General features: G+C 36.1%; 2 protein-coding genes across 3 annotated transcripts in view; one reads left to right on the top strand and one right to left on the bottom strand.

Annotated features, from left to right (window-relative positions):
• The first annotated feature begins 72 nt into the window (after window positions 1–72).
• On the top strand, window positions 73–4,628 carry si:dkeyp-82a1.6 (torsin-1A-interacting protein 1). 2 transcript variants are annotated; one of them, XM_056252373.1, is made up of 9 exons: window positions 73–249; window positions 1,272–1,382; window positions 2,310–2,441; window positions 2,544–2,729; window positions 2,805–2,984; window positions 3,095–3,199; window positions 3,354–3,467; window positions 3,641–3,700; window positions 3,791–4,628. In XM_056252373.1, the coding sequence occupies exons 1-9, from the start codon at window positions 177–179 to the stop codon at window positions 4,582–4,584; spliced, it is 1,755 nt and encodes a 584-aa protein (XP_056108348.1). In that variant the 5' UTR covers window positions 73–176; the 3' UTR covers window positions 4,585–4,628. The 2 variants fall into 2 exon arrangements, with proteins under 2 accessions (XP_056108348.1, XP_056108349.1); XM_056252374.1 differs by lacking the exon at window positions 73–249 and adding an exon at window positions 1,099–1,195.
• A 4,724-nt stretch (window positions 4,629–9,352) lies between these two features.
• LOC130086183 (uncharacterized) overlaps window positions 9,353–16,807 on the bottom strand; it is a 196,946-nt gene continuing 189,491 nt past the window's right edge. The window contains exons 8-15 of the mRNA XM_056252383.1: window positions 12,910–12,947; window positions 12,528–12,620; window positions 12,331–12,408; window positions 12,042–12,160; window positions 11,749–11,807; window positions 11,408–11,557; window positions 11,186–11,214; window positions 9,353–10,121 (exon numbers count right to left, since the gene is read on the bottom strand). Of these exons, the coding sequence (XP_056108358.1) occupies window positions 10,020–10,121; window positions 11,186–11,214; window positions 11,408–11,557; window positions 11,749–11,807; window positions 12,042–12,160; window positions 12,331–12,408; window positions 12,528–12,620; window positions 12,910–12,947 (668 nt within the window). The 3' untranslated portion in view covers window positions 9,353–10,019. The remainder of the gene's footprint in view (window positions 10,122–11,185; window positions 11,215–11,407; window positions 11,558–11,748; window positions 11,808–12,041; window positions 12,161–12,330; window positions 12,409–12,527; window positions 12,621–12,909; window positions 12,948–16,807) is intronic.

The raw sequence follows: 16,807 nt of genomic DNA, 5'->3' as shown, positions 1-16,807 counted from the left end.
TGCTGTTGAGCTACTAACGCATTTATGAAATGAAAGTAAATGTGGACGATTTCCGGGAGTTAAGTTGTGTTCCACTGAAGTCGCTCCGACGAAAAGCATCATTAATGTTCCGCTTTCCGGTTTCAGCTGCATAGGAAAAGTAAAAAGTTTGTCAAGAAGTGTGTGATATAAAACAAATGGATTCGGGTGATTATAAAGAAGATGGAACTACAATTAGGAGAAGAAGCGCCAGAACTTCATCTAAGACAGGTTTGGCTTTTTAAAACTCTTAACGTGACTTCAATACTGCAGAAAAGTAAATTGAGCCAAATGCTACTTTATCTTCAATAACGTTAACGTTCAATATTATCTGATGCCAAAAGAACGATACCGTAATGCACGGTAAATATATATATATTATGTTTGGGGTTTCATTGCCAATATAAAGCTGTTAAGTAAACAAACTAACGTTGCTTAGCAAACCTTGCTGTTTGAGTTTAGATTCTGGGTTCATCCGTCTGTCTTTACAGTATTTTTTATTATCAATAAAATGCTAATCTAATTATTTCAAGGTCATTGTCTCCGTACATCAAGTTTATTACTGCGTTTTTAAATTATAACGTAAAGCTTCGCAATTTGCGTACAGATTGTCTCATACGTTTGTGCATCTCGGAATGCTCTTTATAAAACGGAGCAAAACTGTTCTTCCACAACTTCTCTCTTTCTCTCTCTCTGTAAAACATAAGTTATTTAGAATTATATAGCTGGGATTCGCTAACTAGGCGAAATTGTTCAAATAGCCACTGGTTAGCTCGAGCATAAGCTAATGAGCTAATATATACTTTTAATATTATAAACAAGCCGTTTTGTGTAAGTTAAACATTTCACTGACATTTAAGGCTATTATTGAAGATCACAATGTGCAGATGTTGATATGTCTCAGTTTAAAGATCCCGTCAAAATCGGTTGTCACTGTGTCAGTTTCCGCTAATGCACAAGCTAATGCATTAGCACAAAGTACTAACGTTAAATAAAAACGTGTCGTTTGTTGTTATATTTCTGTAAGATAATTTCTCAGTTCGTCCTCTATCTTGGCTTTAGCTTTATAATTTTTTACTGGGCAGCCGAATGTACATTCATCGAAGACCTGTGGACCATGAAATACACAGACCCAAAACCCAAACAAAAAATTACTGACCAAACACAACATCTGGAGGTTTGTTACAAGATTGCATCTGAGGTTGTTATGAAATTACCTTTCATTTTACTCACGAGTAACTTTTTCATTGCAGATCCCACTAATTTGGGTGCTGTACCACTGGAAAAACAACAAGATGCCGTAATGAGAAATAAGAATAGCCTGAAATATCAGAATCAGAATCCCACAACGGAGAAAGCCAAAAGTTTGTAAAATCTTTATATTGTAATTATGTTAGAGTAAGCATTTTTTACTGGTAAAAGTGCACATTATGATGCTTAATAACATTCTTACTGTATGACATGCACTTGATCATATAATAATAATAATAATGCAACAGTATTTGGCTTACAGTTGTAGGCCTACATTTCTTCCCAAGGCCATGTGCAGCAATGACTGAAGTTTTGCACTGATGTTTGAAGTTAAGCTCTTAATTGTAAACTATATTTTTTTCACCAATCAAAGTGTAGTTTGGGTTTTAAGATTATAATAATAAAAAGTCAGGCTATATTTGTTTTCTTCTTGTTCATTTTCTTATCTTCTGGATAATGCTATTTTGTCATAGTTCCTGTTTTTGTAACATTGTATTTAGTTTAATACAGAAATAAAGTTTGGGGTTGATTGGAATTTTTAAAATGTTGTTCACTTATGTTCATTAAGAGTAAGACTCAATTTATTTGATCAAAACTACAGTAAAAACAGCAATATTGTGATTAAAATAACTATTTTCTATTTTTGATGTATATATTTTAAAAAGTAATTTATCCCTGTTATGGCAAAGCTGAATTTTCAGCAGCAGTCTTTGGTGTCACATGATCCTTTAAAAATCATTCTAATATGCTGATTTGGTGATCAAGAAACATTTCTTATTATCACTGTTAAGTTGTACTGCTGCATAATATTTCTGTGAAAACTGTTTGTGCAGTATTCTTTGATGAGAAAGTTCAAAAGAAGTGCATTTATTTGAAATAGATTTTTGTTACAAATGTCTCTACTATCACTTGACCAATTTAATGCATCCATACTAAATAATATAATTTATTTTTCTATTTAAAAAAAATATCTTACTGACCGCAAACTTTTGAACTGTAATGTGTATTTGTATGGCTTTTTACCACATCCTCTATCTTAGCTGTATACAGTGCTTATCTTGAACCCAGACCCCAACTAAAAAGAAGCTGGAAAATGAGGGAAGATGATGGTGCATCCAGAACTGTCAATGGATCTAAAAAGTCCAAGAGCCTCGTGAAGGGGGATGATGATGGTACGTCAAATTAAATGAAAAAAAATGTCTTCCATTTTGTTTCTCAGGCAAAACATATTTGTTATGCTAATGTTTGCACTCATTTATATTAAACCAATGCAGAATCCCCTGTTAAGAAGAAAAAGCTTGAAGAGACAGAGAAGGCAAGAGATATAAATGAGAGAGGTGATGGATTTAAACACACTGATGAAGCAGATGTGGAGATGGGTGAGGATGAAGATCAGGATCAAGATATGAACTCAGATGAGGGGGCTGAGCAGGAGCAGGACAATGAGCCCAGTTTGAAAGGTAAGATGCTATTTGAGAAACAAACATAAGTGTTAGATCAAATAATATTAAACAGGTGGTGCTATATTTCTTCAGTGGATTCCTCAGCCCAGCCTGGGACAGTAGAAAAGCATTCTGCCTATGCATGTGGCGAAAATCTGAGAAGTGAGGAGATACTAGGCAGCCGAATGTCCATTCATCAGAAACCTGTGGACCATGAAATACACAGACCTAAAACCCAAACAAAAAATTACAGACAAAACACAACATCTAGAGGTTTGTTATGATTAAGAAAATTACCTTTCAGTTTCCAACTCAGTTGCATTGAAATGCATAGATATGTTAGTTGTAGTTCATTTTACTCACAAGTAACTTTTTCATTGCAGATCCTTCTAATTTGGGTGCTGTACCACTGGAAAAACAACAAGATGCCTTAATGAGAAATAAGAATAGCCTGAAATATCAGAATCCCACAACGGAGAAAGCCAAAAGTTTGTAAAATCTTTATATTGTAATTTTATATATTAGAGTTAGCAATTTGTTCACTGGTAAAAGTGCACATTATGATGCGCAATAACATTCTTACTGTATATGTCACAATTGTTCATGAATTTTAGTTGATTAAAGTTTATATCCCATCACTAGATGCCCCATGTCCTGGTAACTGGAAAAGATATCAATCTGCACCCCTGATGAGCAATGTCTACCCAACAATTAAACATCCCATTACAAAACCAACCGCTCATCACAAAAACATAGGTAAAAAATTATGTTGTGTATTTGTCACTTACTATTCTCTTATTTCATTACTTGATTTGTAATCATTTTTACATTCATAATTTAGTCTTTTAAAAAAAATAGCCAATAAAGTAAAATGGATAATATTTAAGAATTTGTAGATCATAATTCTTTTACTTTACTTTGTCTACAAGAATGGAAGAATTTGCAGAAACCAGTCACCTCAAAAGGAAGTCCAGTCTCTTCCTCTCGAGGTATGTTTTGTGTCCTTCATCTATTCCACATAGTTTAAACAAGCAGATTTGTCTCACATTCACTATGCTTTATTATGCATGTTTTCCTAGGCTGGTTGTGGTACAGGAACAAGCTTCTTTGGTGTTCTCTGATACTGACAGGAGTCCTGGCTTTGAGCTTCTTGGCGTATCGGATCTTTCTATGCTTCCATTTGCGTCAAACTGATATGTCCCATTCTGAAACCATAGAGAAATTTGATCTGGACTTAGCTGCTCTACAGACCCTTTTTCCCAGTCAGCGTTCAGTGTTCTGGAAGAGGAGTGGGAAACATCTTAAGCGCCACCTGGAGATGGTCAGCCCCACTGAACCGGTCAGTGTAATTCTGACTGCTGGCCTTCAGGCTGAAAGGACGCTGGGCTGCCTTGCTCGAAGCTTAGCCACGGCGTACTCCACGTTCCGTAACGCTTCAATCTTAGAAATCAACGGGATCACCAAAAAAGCAAAAGACAGTGATCAGGTCAAGCTGGAGATTGATGAAGCGCTTAAGGAAGCGTTTGAAGGTGATAAACCTGCAGCTGTTGTGCACCGTTTTGAGGAGCTCCCTCCTGGATCTACGCTTATATTCTATCGTTACTGTGACCATGAGAATGCAGCTTACAAAAAAGTTTTTCTTGTCTTCACTGTGATGCTTTCGGTGCATGAAATAGACCCAGTGGCCAGTCTGAGTGCAGTTGAGGACATGGTACATGACCATGTAAAACAGAAGTTTGTCTCCTCAGATAAATCTGCAAAGTTTAATCAAATGGACGTGGATAAACTGAGCGGACTGTGGAGCAGAATTTCTCATGTCATCCTGCCGGTGGCTGCAGAGGAGAAAATTGAACAGCAGGGATGTGGGTACTAACCTTAACAGAAAATCGTAAGATTAAATCACTGTATTGGGCTGGATACGTCATTTTGTAGAGTCCAAGGACCATATAAATGTACATAGAGGATCTTTATTCCAAAGAGGTTTTAAAAAAATGTGTTTGTTTATAAATGTTTTATAATAATGGTTTTGTATTCGACTCCATTTTGGTTCTTTGTTTTCTTTGATGATAATATGTGTGAAGGCAGACACTTGATCATATAATAATAATAATGCAACAGCATTTGGCTTACAGTTGTACATTTCTTCCCAAGGCCATGTGTGGTAATGACTGAAGTTTTGCACTGACGTTTGAAGTTAAGCTCTGAATTGTAAACTATACTCTTTTTACCAATCAAAATGTAGGTTGGATTCATATATTTGCTTAAATAAGATTACAATAATTAAAAGTCAGGCTATATTTGTTTTCTTGTTATGAGTTTTCATTTCCTTGCCCTCTGGATAATGCTATTTTGTCATAGTTCCTGTTTTTGTAACATTTTTAGTTTAAGGTTAGTATCATTCAAAAGTGTGGGGTTGATTGGATTTTTTAAAATATTTTTGAAAGCCTTATGTTCACTAAGACTAAATTTATTTGATCAAAGTAAAAACGGAAACATTGTGATTTACCATTTAAAATAAAAAAATGTTATGTATAGGCCTACATTTTAAAAAGTAATTTATTCCTGTAATGGCAAGCTGAATTATCAGCAGCAGTCTTCAGTTGTCACATGATCTTCAGAAATCATTCTAATATGTTGATATGGTGATCAAGAAACATTTCTTATTATTATCAATAGGCTTGTTCGACTTGAAGGTATTGTGATCGGCAGCTAGCCTACTGCAACAAGTATCATCCATGATGCGCTTTTTGAGGAGCACTCATCCTGCCATTTTGCAGGGTGCAGAGGATGGTAGCATTCCCCCTGTACCTAGGCCTGCTACCGACTCTGCTGGGCCATCTAAGCAAGGTATGCATTGTTTAAAATATAATTATAATTGAAATATAATAACAAACTGTTGGGACACTGTTTAGAAAGTCCATAGGCCTGTGTCAACCTAAGCCCTACAACCTAACGCCCCAATCACAACTGTCAATCATGTTAAAAAACAGCCTCAATGTGAATATAATATAATATGTTGTCAATATAATATTTTGTGAATATACATTTTATAGGTCTATGAGTACCCAATCTACAGCCAAGACATCATTTTGGGTTTCCTAATAGATTTATGGATCAAAAATATCTTTTAATGCCAGCAAAAAGTGTCCCTTGTGAGAGGATTTTTTCAAAGGCTGGAGAAGTTATCTGTAAAAAAAGAAGTAGGCTAAGTCCTTCGACAGCAGAGAAATTAATATTTTTGAATAGAAATCTATAAAAAAGTGAGACATTGTGGCTTGATTACTTTTATTAATATTAATTGTTCATGACCAAAATAACATTATGCACAGTGAGGAGCCTTTACAAGCTTTACATATTAGAAAAATACAATAATAAAATAAAAATAAAAAAAATTTAATGGCTTGTTGTCAAGGTTGTTTCAGATCAACACCTGGAAGTGATCACTAGGTGTCACTGTTGAGACGGGTGTCGGATTGTTTCGAAGCCTCGACACAATATGGCACATTTGCTTCAACTGTTTCACGAAGCCTCGATCTGCCCACCACTAGTTAAAACTGCTTTTGCAGGATTCTTTGATGAATAGAAAGTAAAATAAATAAATAACTGCATTTATTTGAAAAAGATTTTTGTTACAAATGTCTCTACTATCACTTGACCAATTTAATGCATCCATGCTAAATAATATAATTAATTTTTCTATTTAAAAAAATCTTACTGACCTCAAACTTTTAAACTGTGACTGTGCGTTCACACCGGATGCGAATAGCGCGTCAAATTCGCGTCTACCGCGTCTAGTTTGACGCTTGACCACTTTGTGTTAATTCGCGTGTCAATGGCGAAATTGACGCGCGTAAAAACAAAAGTTTGAAGCGAAATTTACGCGCGTCAGAGGCGAAATCCGGAGGCGAAAGTTTCGAAACCCGTTGGCGGCCATCTTTTTAGATGTTTATCGAGCATCAGCATTAGCATTATTCGAGAGAGTCACCGCTCGTATATGCTCTGGAGAGCAGAAGCAGCTCCGTAGGGGACATCGTCGCTGTACTCGGGTCCACCAGAACCTCCGGAGGGTTTCAGGAGTTTCACAATTTGCTCCAGGAGCTAGGTTTGGTGGACCTAATGGTGAGGACGCTGATGAGGACAGCGTAGGCCGTATAAGCCCTCGGCCTCGAGTGGTCTAGCTATGCCTGTCGAGCCCGCGCTCTACAGCCCGGCGCGAGGTTCACCCTCGCCCGCATCCACCTAATCTGTCATTTATTTTTGTTTTGATAATAAATGAAGCCAGCCTCCAAAAGTGATTAATCTGTCCTGTGATTTTTCTCTCTCTCTCACACATCACTGTCCAGACACGAACTTATATGTTGGTTGTCTTTACATTATAATAATATTTCATATAATCTAGATATGGAATAAATAGCATTCAATGCAAAATGAATATGTCTCATATATTGAAATCAAGTTTTATGTGATAAAATATTTGCTTAGTTGTGCATTAGAACCACAGTCATATATTACAAAATAATTTATTGAAGCATCCAGATACTTCACCACGTGACAGCAGCAAGCAGCTATGCTCCTGATTGGTTAACGCGGCGCGAATTGACGCAGAAGTTCAGATTTTTCAACTCGGGCGGCAGACGCGAATTCGCGTCAAACGCGTGAATGCACAAATAGCACTAACTAAATCATTCGCGCGTAACGCGCTTAACGCGCCAGACGCTCAATTCGCCGCGCTCTACGCCTCATTCGCGCCGCAGGAATTTTTTACGCGCGTAACGCGTCTTTGCATTGACTTAACATTGAAATCACTCGCGCCTGACGCGCTATTCGCGTCCGGTGTGAACGCACCATGAGGCAGTCTTCAAACATGCTCCTGAAGGACCCCCAACACTGCACGTTTTCTTTGACTCCCTAATCAAACACACCTGATTCAACTCATCAGCTCAATATCACATATGTTGTAAGGTGTATTTTTTATTGCTTTTAAACACATCTTAAATATGAGGAGCGAATGTAATTTGGGCCTAATGGGTGGAGATAAAATATCCAACCACAACCTAACGCTACTCAGAACTCTATCCCTCCACCCCATTAGACGTCCAGAGAGGAGGAGCGTCATTTGACTCTGCAGTGAGTAAGGTTCACATGACTCTGACATGACTCATCTTGAACTTTAATGCCACAGGAAGAAAATTATTAACCAGATATCTACAAGTTCAAAGTGCTTCAAGAATAGTTCCATTGTTTTATCCACTTTTTTCCTAACGAGCCTATACTGCGGTTTAGATTATGGGAGGAAAATGCTTATATTACGTTCATAGTGCAAAACTTTTTTTTACAGTTTAACTTTTTTTTTTTTTTTACAGTTTAACAGTTAACAAGTTAATTGGACTGTCTGTCTAATCTACCGAGAATTATTGTCGCCTAGCTACTTGACTTTTTTGAAAGTTATATTAAACTGTCTGAAAACAAAACAGGGTTCACAAACGGTCTAAATATGTTCACCATGGTTAATTTCTCTAGTATAATCAGATCATCTTAGTAAGATATTGGTCAAAATTTGAACCACTTTTAAGTTGCTGTTTTCTTTTGTTTTTGTTTTACTTTTGTATCGTTAGATATTTGAGTGAGCTGAAGCCCAATACCTTTAAAAGTGTAATTTGACAAAGTCTAAAAAAAAAAAAAAAAAAAAATCCTTTTGTCACTGGTGCAGAATGAATTGTGGTTTAGGCAAGGCCGCGAAGGATCCATCTGTTGTATTCATCATTGCGCGGGAAACGAAGGATGCATTTGGAGACTGCATTTAAGGAGCCCTCAAACTGGGAGAGACTTTGACGCTCCGCTGCGATGCAATCAGCCTTCGAATGATGCAGCTTCTGAATTGGGACGCAGCATAGTGTTCGACTTGAAGTGGTGCTGACCTAATGGGTGGACCTTGATCTTGTCCAATTCCACCTCTGTGTACCTAATGGGTGGAGTTATATTTAGTTATAGGGTTAGGGTGTGGTTGGAACGTCTAGCTCCTCCACACATTAGAAGTGTTCGACTTGAAGTGGAGCTGCGACGATGGATCGGTGTATGACATCAAGGTACTGTTAGAGTGATTCCAAAGTATACGGAGCCGTCTACTCTCCAATCGCTCTCGCGGTACTTTGATTTCATACACCGGTCGGTCTACGCAGCTCCATTTCAAGTCGAACACTTCTAATGTGTGGAGGAGCTAGACGTTCCAACCACACCCTAACCCTATAACTAAATATAACTCCACCCATTAGGTCCAGCGAGGGGAATCTGGACATCAAGCTCCACCCATTGGCTCTGCAGTGAGCAGCCTCCGGACAAAGGTGGATAGGATGGGTACTTCTCAAATGGAATTTGCTCTGTTCTTTTTCATGCATTGGAATGTGTGCAAAGGATTGTGGGTAATTCAATGATACACTTGATGAATCCTTCAAAATGAGTTAAACGAAGGACGCGAAACAAAGGCTGCCTTCCAAGGATCCTTCAGATTGAGACGGCCTTCAGCGGCACTTGATGACATGACAGCCGAGATATGCAGCTTTACAAGGATGAAGCCTTCCGTTTGAGAAACACCCAAACGCTTTCTGCTTAATGACAGTTAAGCAGAAAGATAAACAGAGAACTGCATTTTACCCAAGCAATTGATTTTTAATGTTGATGGAATGAGAAAAACATCAGGAAACATGACACATTATCGAAACTGGTCTTTGTTAATTTTGCTCTTTAGCCTTGCATATTTGTAATTGCATAAATATGTTACTGTCAAAATACTAAAACAGACAAACTCAGAAACATAATTCATAAGAATTCATAAAAAGGTGTAAATAAAGGTGTATTGCTGGGAGCATACGTTGCTATTTTAAACCAACAATCGAACAAAAAGCATTTAAAATATGTAGTGCAGATTTCAGTTGATCTGACTCCAATATAATTAATCTAACTCCATTAAAGTTGTTGTCATTATTTAACCTCTTAGTGTTCAGAGGTTAAAGTTTTTTTGTAGAACTGAACAGAAAACTTGGATTTAACCAAAACATTTAGAAAACAGAAGTTATATAATCACTTAAGTGTTTAACATTATCAGTGATAAAATGAAGGATTCTCATCAAAAGCAGACAAAGTTATGATGATGAAGGGCATTTTTCCATCTTTAATTTACATGTATCCTTTAAAGTGATTACTGAATACTGATGTACTACTACAACTGGAAAGAGTTGCTCCCACTCTGCCCAGCCTTTCAATGGTACCAAGATTACAAATTTGCCAACTGGAAAATCTGCAGACGTTCTCTCAATTTATCATTCTGACCAAAGACACTCCTGTTATAAGTGCTGCTGTCAACGATACATTTAAAATTGTAAAGATTATAAACATTAACAACCATGGGGATATCTGCAACAACAAAAAAATAAAGAAAAGTCTTAATTTAAGGTAATGTTACAATATAACCAATTGTATGGTCTTATAATTTTGTGAGTTCCTAAAATGTTGAGGTCAACCTGTTACATTGGATATACAAATTCCACACACATCTTTTAAAGCTTTTTGTGATGTAAAAAAAAAAAAATCAAACATGCATTAAACATGCAAAAATTCTGCAAAAAAGGGTTGTAAATATTACAACCATGCAATGCCACTGAAAACCAAAGTGACACATTTCAAAGAAAAATAAAAGGTCCCACTTTATATTAAGTGGCTTTAAGTACTTACATAGAAAAATAATACAATGTACGTTTTGTGTTCATGTTGTATTGTAAAACACTTTAGTTGCTCTTGAGGTGTGATATGTGTAGGGACAGGTGTAGTTGTATGTGTAGGTTTAGGGTGGGTTAAGGTGTAAGAGAAGGGTCAACTGTGGAATTACAAATGTAATTACATACATTAATTACAGCTGTAATTATATGCAGATATTTAAAAAAAATAACTACAATGTAAAAAAAAAAAATGTATGTACACAATAAGTCCAGTCTATCAAATTAATAATTTCAATGTAAGCACATACTTAAAGCCACTTAATATAAAAAGGGATCAAATAAAAACTTGGAATAACTAACTGCATAAGTGTGCACACCCATGATGTGTTGTGTACGTTCATGAGCTTGATGATTAGTCATTCTCAACAGATACACAATTATTAAAGGGTGCACACTTATGCCATTTTTTTCCTTTGAAATGTGTCACTTTGGTTTTCAGTGGCATTACAGATGTTGTAATGTTTACATTAATTTGTGCAAATGTTCTGATATGATTTATCTTTGTTTCATTTCTTTACTAAAAAACCCCCCTGCATTTTTAAATAGGGTGTGTAGACCTTTTCTATCTGCAAGGATCTAGACTGGTGCCGTAAAATCTGTGTGGAGTTGCTATACACTGTAAACTTGTAAAGCAAGTTGACAGAAACTGGCATGGCTTTATCTTTATAAATCTAAGATATGACAGATGTAAAGTTCACTTACCCTCTTTTCCAAAATATGATTCTGATTTTCTGCAGACATACAAATGCAAACAAATAAGGTTGTTAATAAATTCTGGGACATGCATAAGGAAGTACACAAGACTGTGCCTGGGTGTGAAAGATAACACGTAGAATTCTTTAAAATCCATTTCGTCTATTTATGAGGCTTGCGTGGGAATCTCTCTATAGTGCCTTGACTCAATTTGGCACCAAGGATACTTACTTCTGACTCTTTTCCTTGTCTGGTATTTTTCCGTATGTTCATAGCAAACTGAACCAAGGTACAACATGATCTCCCAAACAACATAAACTCCCATTAATATTGGCAGCCAGCACTCCTTAAAGCACCACGTTCCAACAAATATTGCAGTGGCTATACATGAAAGAAGAGGATTATAAACACAAAGGTATTAATTAGATACATCTGAATTAGCTTTTAATACGTTTGAATGAGTAAATACACCAACACCAAACTTAGAAGAAAAAAAAGTAACTCATACAACATAACAGAAAAATGTGATTTTAATACTAGGCTAATAAAGAATGTGAAAAACTGAACCTTACTTGTAATGGTAGTATTCATTAGGTCAACCATTACGATGGCATAAAGCCAACACTTCCTTCTGTAAGTCAAGGTTTTTAGAGTGTTAAATTCAAAACACAGACGTTTTACATTTATGATTGAAACTATTACCGGTAGTAATAACTCATTGCAACACTGAATCAGCCAATGGTGTGAGTTCGGGGTGGAGCTATCAGACAAAACCCATTTGGAAAAGGTTGTAATTTCTATTTTCTGCATTTCTCTTCGGTACATGACACCATGGCACTGATATGTAGCTAAAGATAACACTCACAATTCATGGCTTGGCCCGCAGTGAAGGAGAACAGTGATAGTGTGCAGCAGGCTTGAAACCATGGCAGCCACCGTCAAAGCGGTAAACCTGAAACCAGCACACTCGTACACGCACTCATACTAACACAAAAATATGCACAGAAATGGGAACTAAATTGGTTGTAAATTTCCTTTAATGCTTTTACTTTTTTTTCTTAATATGTCTTAGACAAATATTCAGTTTAAACAATGTAATACTGTATGTCATAAAGTAAAATGTAGTGTAGCCTAATAGAACAAATAATCCTTACTTTATTTGCTTTTATTAGTACGAGGATGACAGCAATAGTTTTGGATGCTAGTTCAAGGACAGAGGCACTCATGGTTGTCTGTGAAGAGATACATTATTTGCCATATACGGAAATTATGTTTAAATTATGGATTTAGTATGACTCTGTGAATTTAAAATGGAGGTCATAAATGTATTCAAGTTTTTTGACACACTTACCGTTTTTTCCAAAACGGGTCTAATGATAATCAGGAGCGAAGAGCCTCCAAGAAAACAGAGGCGACTGAACAATAACAGTGCTAAAACACATCTCTGACATGTATACAAAAAGACATAAATGTACAAATACAAACACACTCATGTAAAGTAGAAAAAACAACATCGATAGTCAAATATGCATATTTTAAATCAACATGCAGATCATGAAAATGATATTCATGGAAGCAAGAGGAAAAAGGCAAAATTAGTGAGATAGAGGCAAGCAAGCCATGCAAGACTTAAAACCTAATTACGTTTGTAGAATCATCATGAGAAAATTTGATTTATAAACATGCTTGCTACAATAAAATACCACTTAGCAACATGCATAGAGTCTACATACCATATATTGCGCACACTGAGAAGGCGATGTTGATGTAACTACAATAAATGAAAACAAATGACAAGATTCATCATCATGCTCTTAAAAATAAATTTTCTTTATTGGTGTAAGGCCTGCCCGCTGGCCCTACACTTAGAGTAATATTACAATAAACAGAGACAAGGCTCACACTATTTAGGTTGGTCATCAACGTTCTTTTGTCCTATATGGAAATTCCCCTTTTAGCCTTTACAGTCCACTCAATACTGGACTTTAGTCCGTTACTAACCTGAACACAGATTTGCGGTTACAATGGATACAATGTAATCTACTAGAGTTAATAACTTCAGAGTAAGTCAGAATAAATTCAAATATAACAATTTATTATTAGTCAGGTAAATGTATCATGCCAATTGCTCAAATAAAGAGTAAAGGATGCATATCTAACATCAGAAAAATAGACACTCATACTACAGGCTGATCTGACTATACAGAATCGCTTTTGCAACATCTCTTTAAATACTCAGACCAAGACAAAACATCCCCCAAATTGAGGAATGAACTTAAGATGGGAATTTGCAAAGATCCTGGGAGAGGGCACATCCACCACAGTAACCAAAGTATTTCTAAACTCTTAAAACCCTTATGACCTTTTGTTTTACTTCTGTGGGTATGTGACCATTGTACCAGTCAAACTGAGACATTTCAAATAAGACCAAACATGACTGTTATTGACATAGAACATAATCATTTTGATATAATCATTCTAAGTGAACTATATACATTATTTTACATTATATACTGTAGCAAAAATCTCTGAAATTTAGGCAGTTGTGAATTGCTGAACTTCGCCATAAAAAATTCCTATGGTAGCAACATTTTAGGTTTTACAGAGTGACCTTAAATTTACAGTAAAGACGTGTATTTTATTAACTGATAGTGTTAATATACCAAACCTCTGAACCTCTATAATATACTGACAACCACCAAAAACACAGGTAGTAATTACAAAGATACATGTAGCCTGAATCTCGTCAGAAGAAGTTTTTCCACATGACTGAGGTCAATACTACTAGAAGGCGCACAAATACAAAAAAATCATCATAGTAACACACAACACTATATACAGAGATCGTTGGCCCTGCGCAGTTGCCTGCAAAGAAAGCTGAACACATCAAAGAGCATCAGTATTTACACTGACTCAACAGGGAAGTAACCTATGAATGTGTAATTGTCTCTGAAACATAAGGAAGTATTTTTGCATTCAAAAACACATATTTAAATATAGAACAATCAAATATAACCACTAATGCAGGGCTGGTGATATGTTTAAATATGTATTTTTGAATGCAAAAATACTTCCTTATGTTTCAGAGAAAATGATACATTACACATTCATAGGTTACTTCCCTGTTGAGTCAGTGTAAATACTGATGCTCTGTGATGTGTTCAGCTATTTTACCTGGAGCCTGTAAGACTATTTGATATCGATACAAATATTGATGTGCCTGAAGTTATGTTTATTTGTGTACTGATGGCTTCAGAGATTGACGGTGATGCGCAGTTGCCTGCAAAGAAAGCCGAACACATCACAGAGCATCAGTATTTACACTGACTCAACAGGGAAGGAACCTACAGTATGAATGTGTAATGTATCATTTTCTCTGAAACATAAGGAAGTATTTTTGCATTCAAAAATACATATTTAAACATATCACCAGCCCTGCATTAATGGTTATATTTGATTGTTCTATATGTAATTTATATATTTTACCATGAAACTGTACGAAGTAATTTGATATTGATACAATTATTGTTGGGTTCGTTTGTAAACTTTTGGCTTCAGGGATCGTTGGTGCTGCGGATGTGCCTGTGAGGAGAGCTGAAAACATCACAGAGCAACAGTATTTACACTGACACAGAAGGGAGGTAACCATTGAAAAGCTTTTGATAAAATTGTCCCAAAACATGAAGAAGTATTTTTCCATTAGAAAACACACACACACACACACACACACACACACACACACACACACACACACACACACACACACACACACACACACACACACACACACACACACACACACACACACACACACACACACACACACACACACACACACACACACACACACACACACACACACACACACACACACACACACACACACACACACACACACACACACACACACACACACACACACACACACACACACACACACACACACACACACACACACACACACACACACACACACACACACACACACACACACACACAGTTTATATTACTTTCGTAGTAAAGCAATCCCGATCCCGTCGTATGCGTTTTCGACTACCTCTGGAAGTTGTAGAAAGACAAGCTCAAAACCTTTTAGACCCCATTTACACCTGTATTTAGCGTTATCCACTTGTTACCCGATCTTCCAAAACACATCTTACAGTTTTTTCAAATTGCTTATGCACTTAAAGTGGAAATTTAGGCCCACTCAGTGAATGTTTTTATGTTTACCCCCAAAACGCTAAACACAGTTCTCTACATGCCACACTCATTTACTAATGACCTACACTCAATGATCATGTGTGAAAACACTTATACATAAATTGATCACATAGAAATCAAACTCAGTTTTCAGTAAATAAATATATATGTATATATATTTACATATATGTATGTATGTATGCATGTATATACTGTACATATACATATATATACACACACACATGCAGCGCATATATATATTGAATGTACATACAAGCTAAGATATAGATTGTTTCACAGCGACTTCACAATAGTAACAAATTAAAAATCGCCTGAGAAGCAGCTTGGCCAACATGCCAACAGTGTCAATATTTTGGTCAAGTCACTTCAGTGTTGATTCAGTTTCAATAACTAACATTCATCGGTAACGCTTCCTTTTACAGTCCTGTTACCCATGTACTTACTATGTACTTATTATAGTAATTATAATTACTGGGTAATAACTAGGTACTAACCCTGAACCTACCCCTAAACCTACCCCTAACCCATGTACTTACCTTATATTAGCCAGTACTTTCTAGGTAAGTACACTGTAAGTACACGTAAGTACTGTACTGTAAAAGGAAGCGTTACCCATTCATCAATTGTTCATACATACTGTATATACAGTGTATTTGTGCACATGTACGTGTGAGAAATTCAACAAGCAAAAGACACAAGATAGTGTTTTACATTTTTCACATCCATGTGTAGTTTGGCGTGCATGTGGCTAATCATTTTATGTTTATGTGTAGAGTTAATATGCATAAAAACTTTTGCATAATTTTTGGAAGAGTTAAAATAGTTTTGAATGATTTGTTTGCTTTTGCAAGAAATGTCAGATGTTTTGCATGTTATGTGCGTGTTTTGTGGTTTTGAGTTTCAAGAAATTGAGCCATAGTTTCAGAAATTGTGTGTAAGCGATTTGAAAAAACTGTAATACCAGGTATAAATACCAGACCAACAGCATTTACACTTTGAAAGAGTACTGAAACAATACTCAAGTCAAAGCACCATTACTTTTCAAAAATGTAGTGTGATAAATGTGCTTGTCAAAAATACTACTTGAGTTTGAGTAAAAGAGTAGCTTCTTTAAAAGTACCCATGAGTAGTGAGTACTGAGCTATGGATTATACCCCTCTAATAATAAATACTGTGCATTGCAATATACAAATGTAGAAAAGCCTGTACATACTGTAATACACATTACACACATTCCCATTTGCTGTTTGTCAGGGGGGAAAAAAGAATACTGATCCTCCAACAGTTTTAGTTTTAACTTTTTAAAATACTGATTTTAAGATTATCAGTGATACAATATCTACTTCCGAAAATAACAGTTATTAGGATTACAGAGATGAAAAGATGGAAAGGTTTTTTAATTAAACTCAT

Source organism: Rhinichthys klamathensis, unplaced genomic scaffold (genome assembly GCF_029890125.1).
Source record: "Rhinichthys klamathensis goyatoka isolate OS25496 unplaced genomic scaffold, OSU_Roscu_1.1 h1tg000094l_1, whole genome shotgun sequence".
Lineage (NCBI taxonomy): Eukaryota > Metazoa > Chordata > Actinopteri > Cypriniformes > Leuciscidae > Rhinichthys > Rhinichthys klamathensis.
This window is presented reverse-complemented; position numbering and strand designations above follow the sequence as displayed.

Bases quoted from the DNA above. Each gene is read 5' to 3' on its own strand.
- si:dkeyp-82a1.6 (XM_056252373.1), top strand. From the start codon at position 177: ATGGATTCGGGTGATTATAAAGAAGATGGAACTACAATTAGGAGAAGA. The intron at 1,383-2,309 runs GTTTGTAAAATC...CCTCTATCTTAG, and splicing joins CACAACGGAGAAAGCCAAAA to CTGTATACAGTGCTTATCTT. The intron at 2,985-3,094 runs GTTTGTTATGAT...TTTTCATTGCAG, and splicing joins ACAAAACACAACATCTAGAG to ATCCTTCTAATTTGGGTGCT.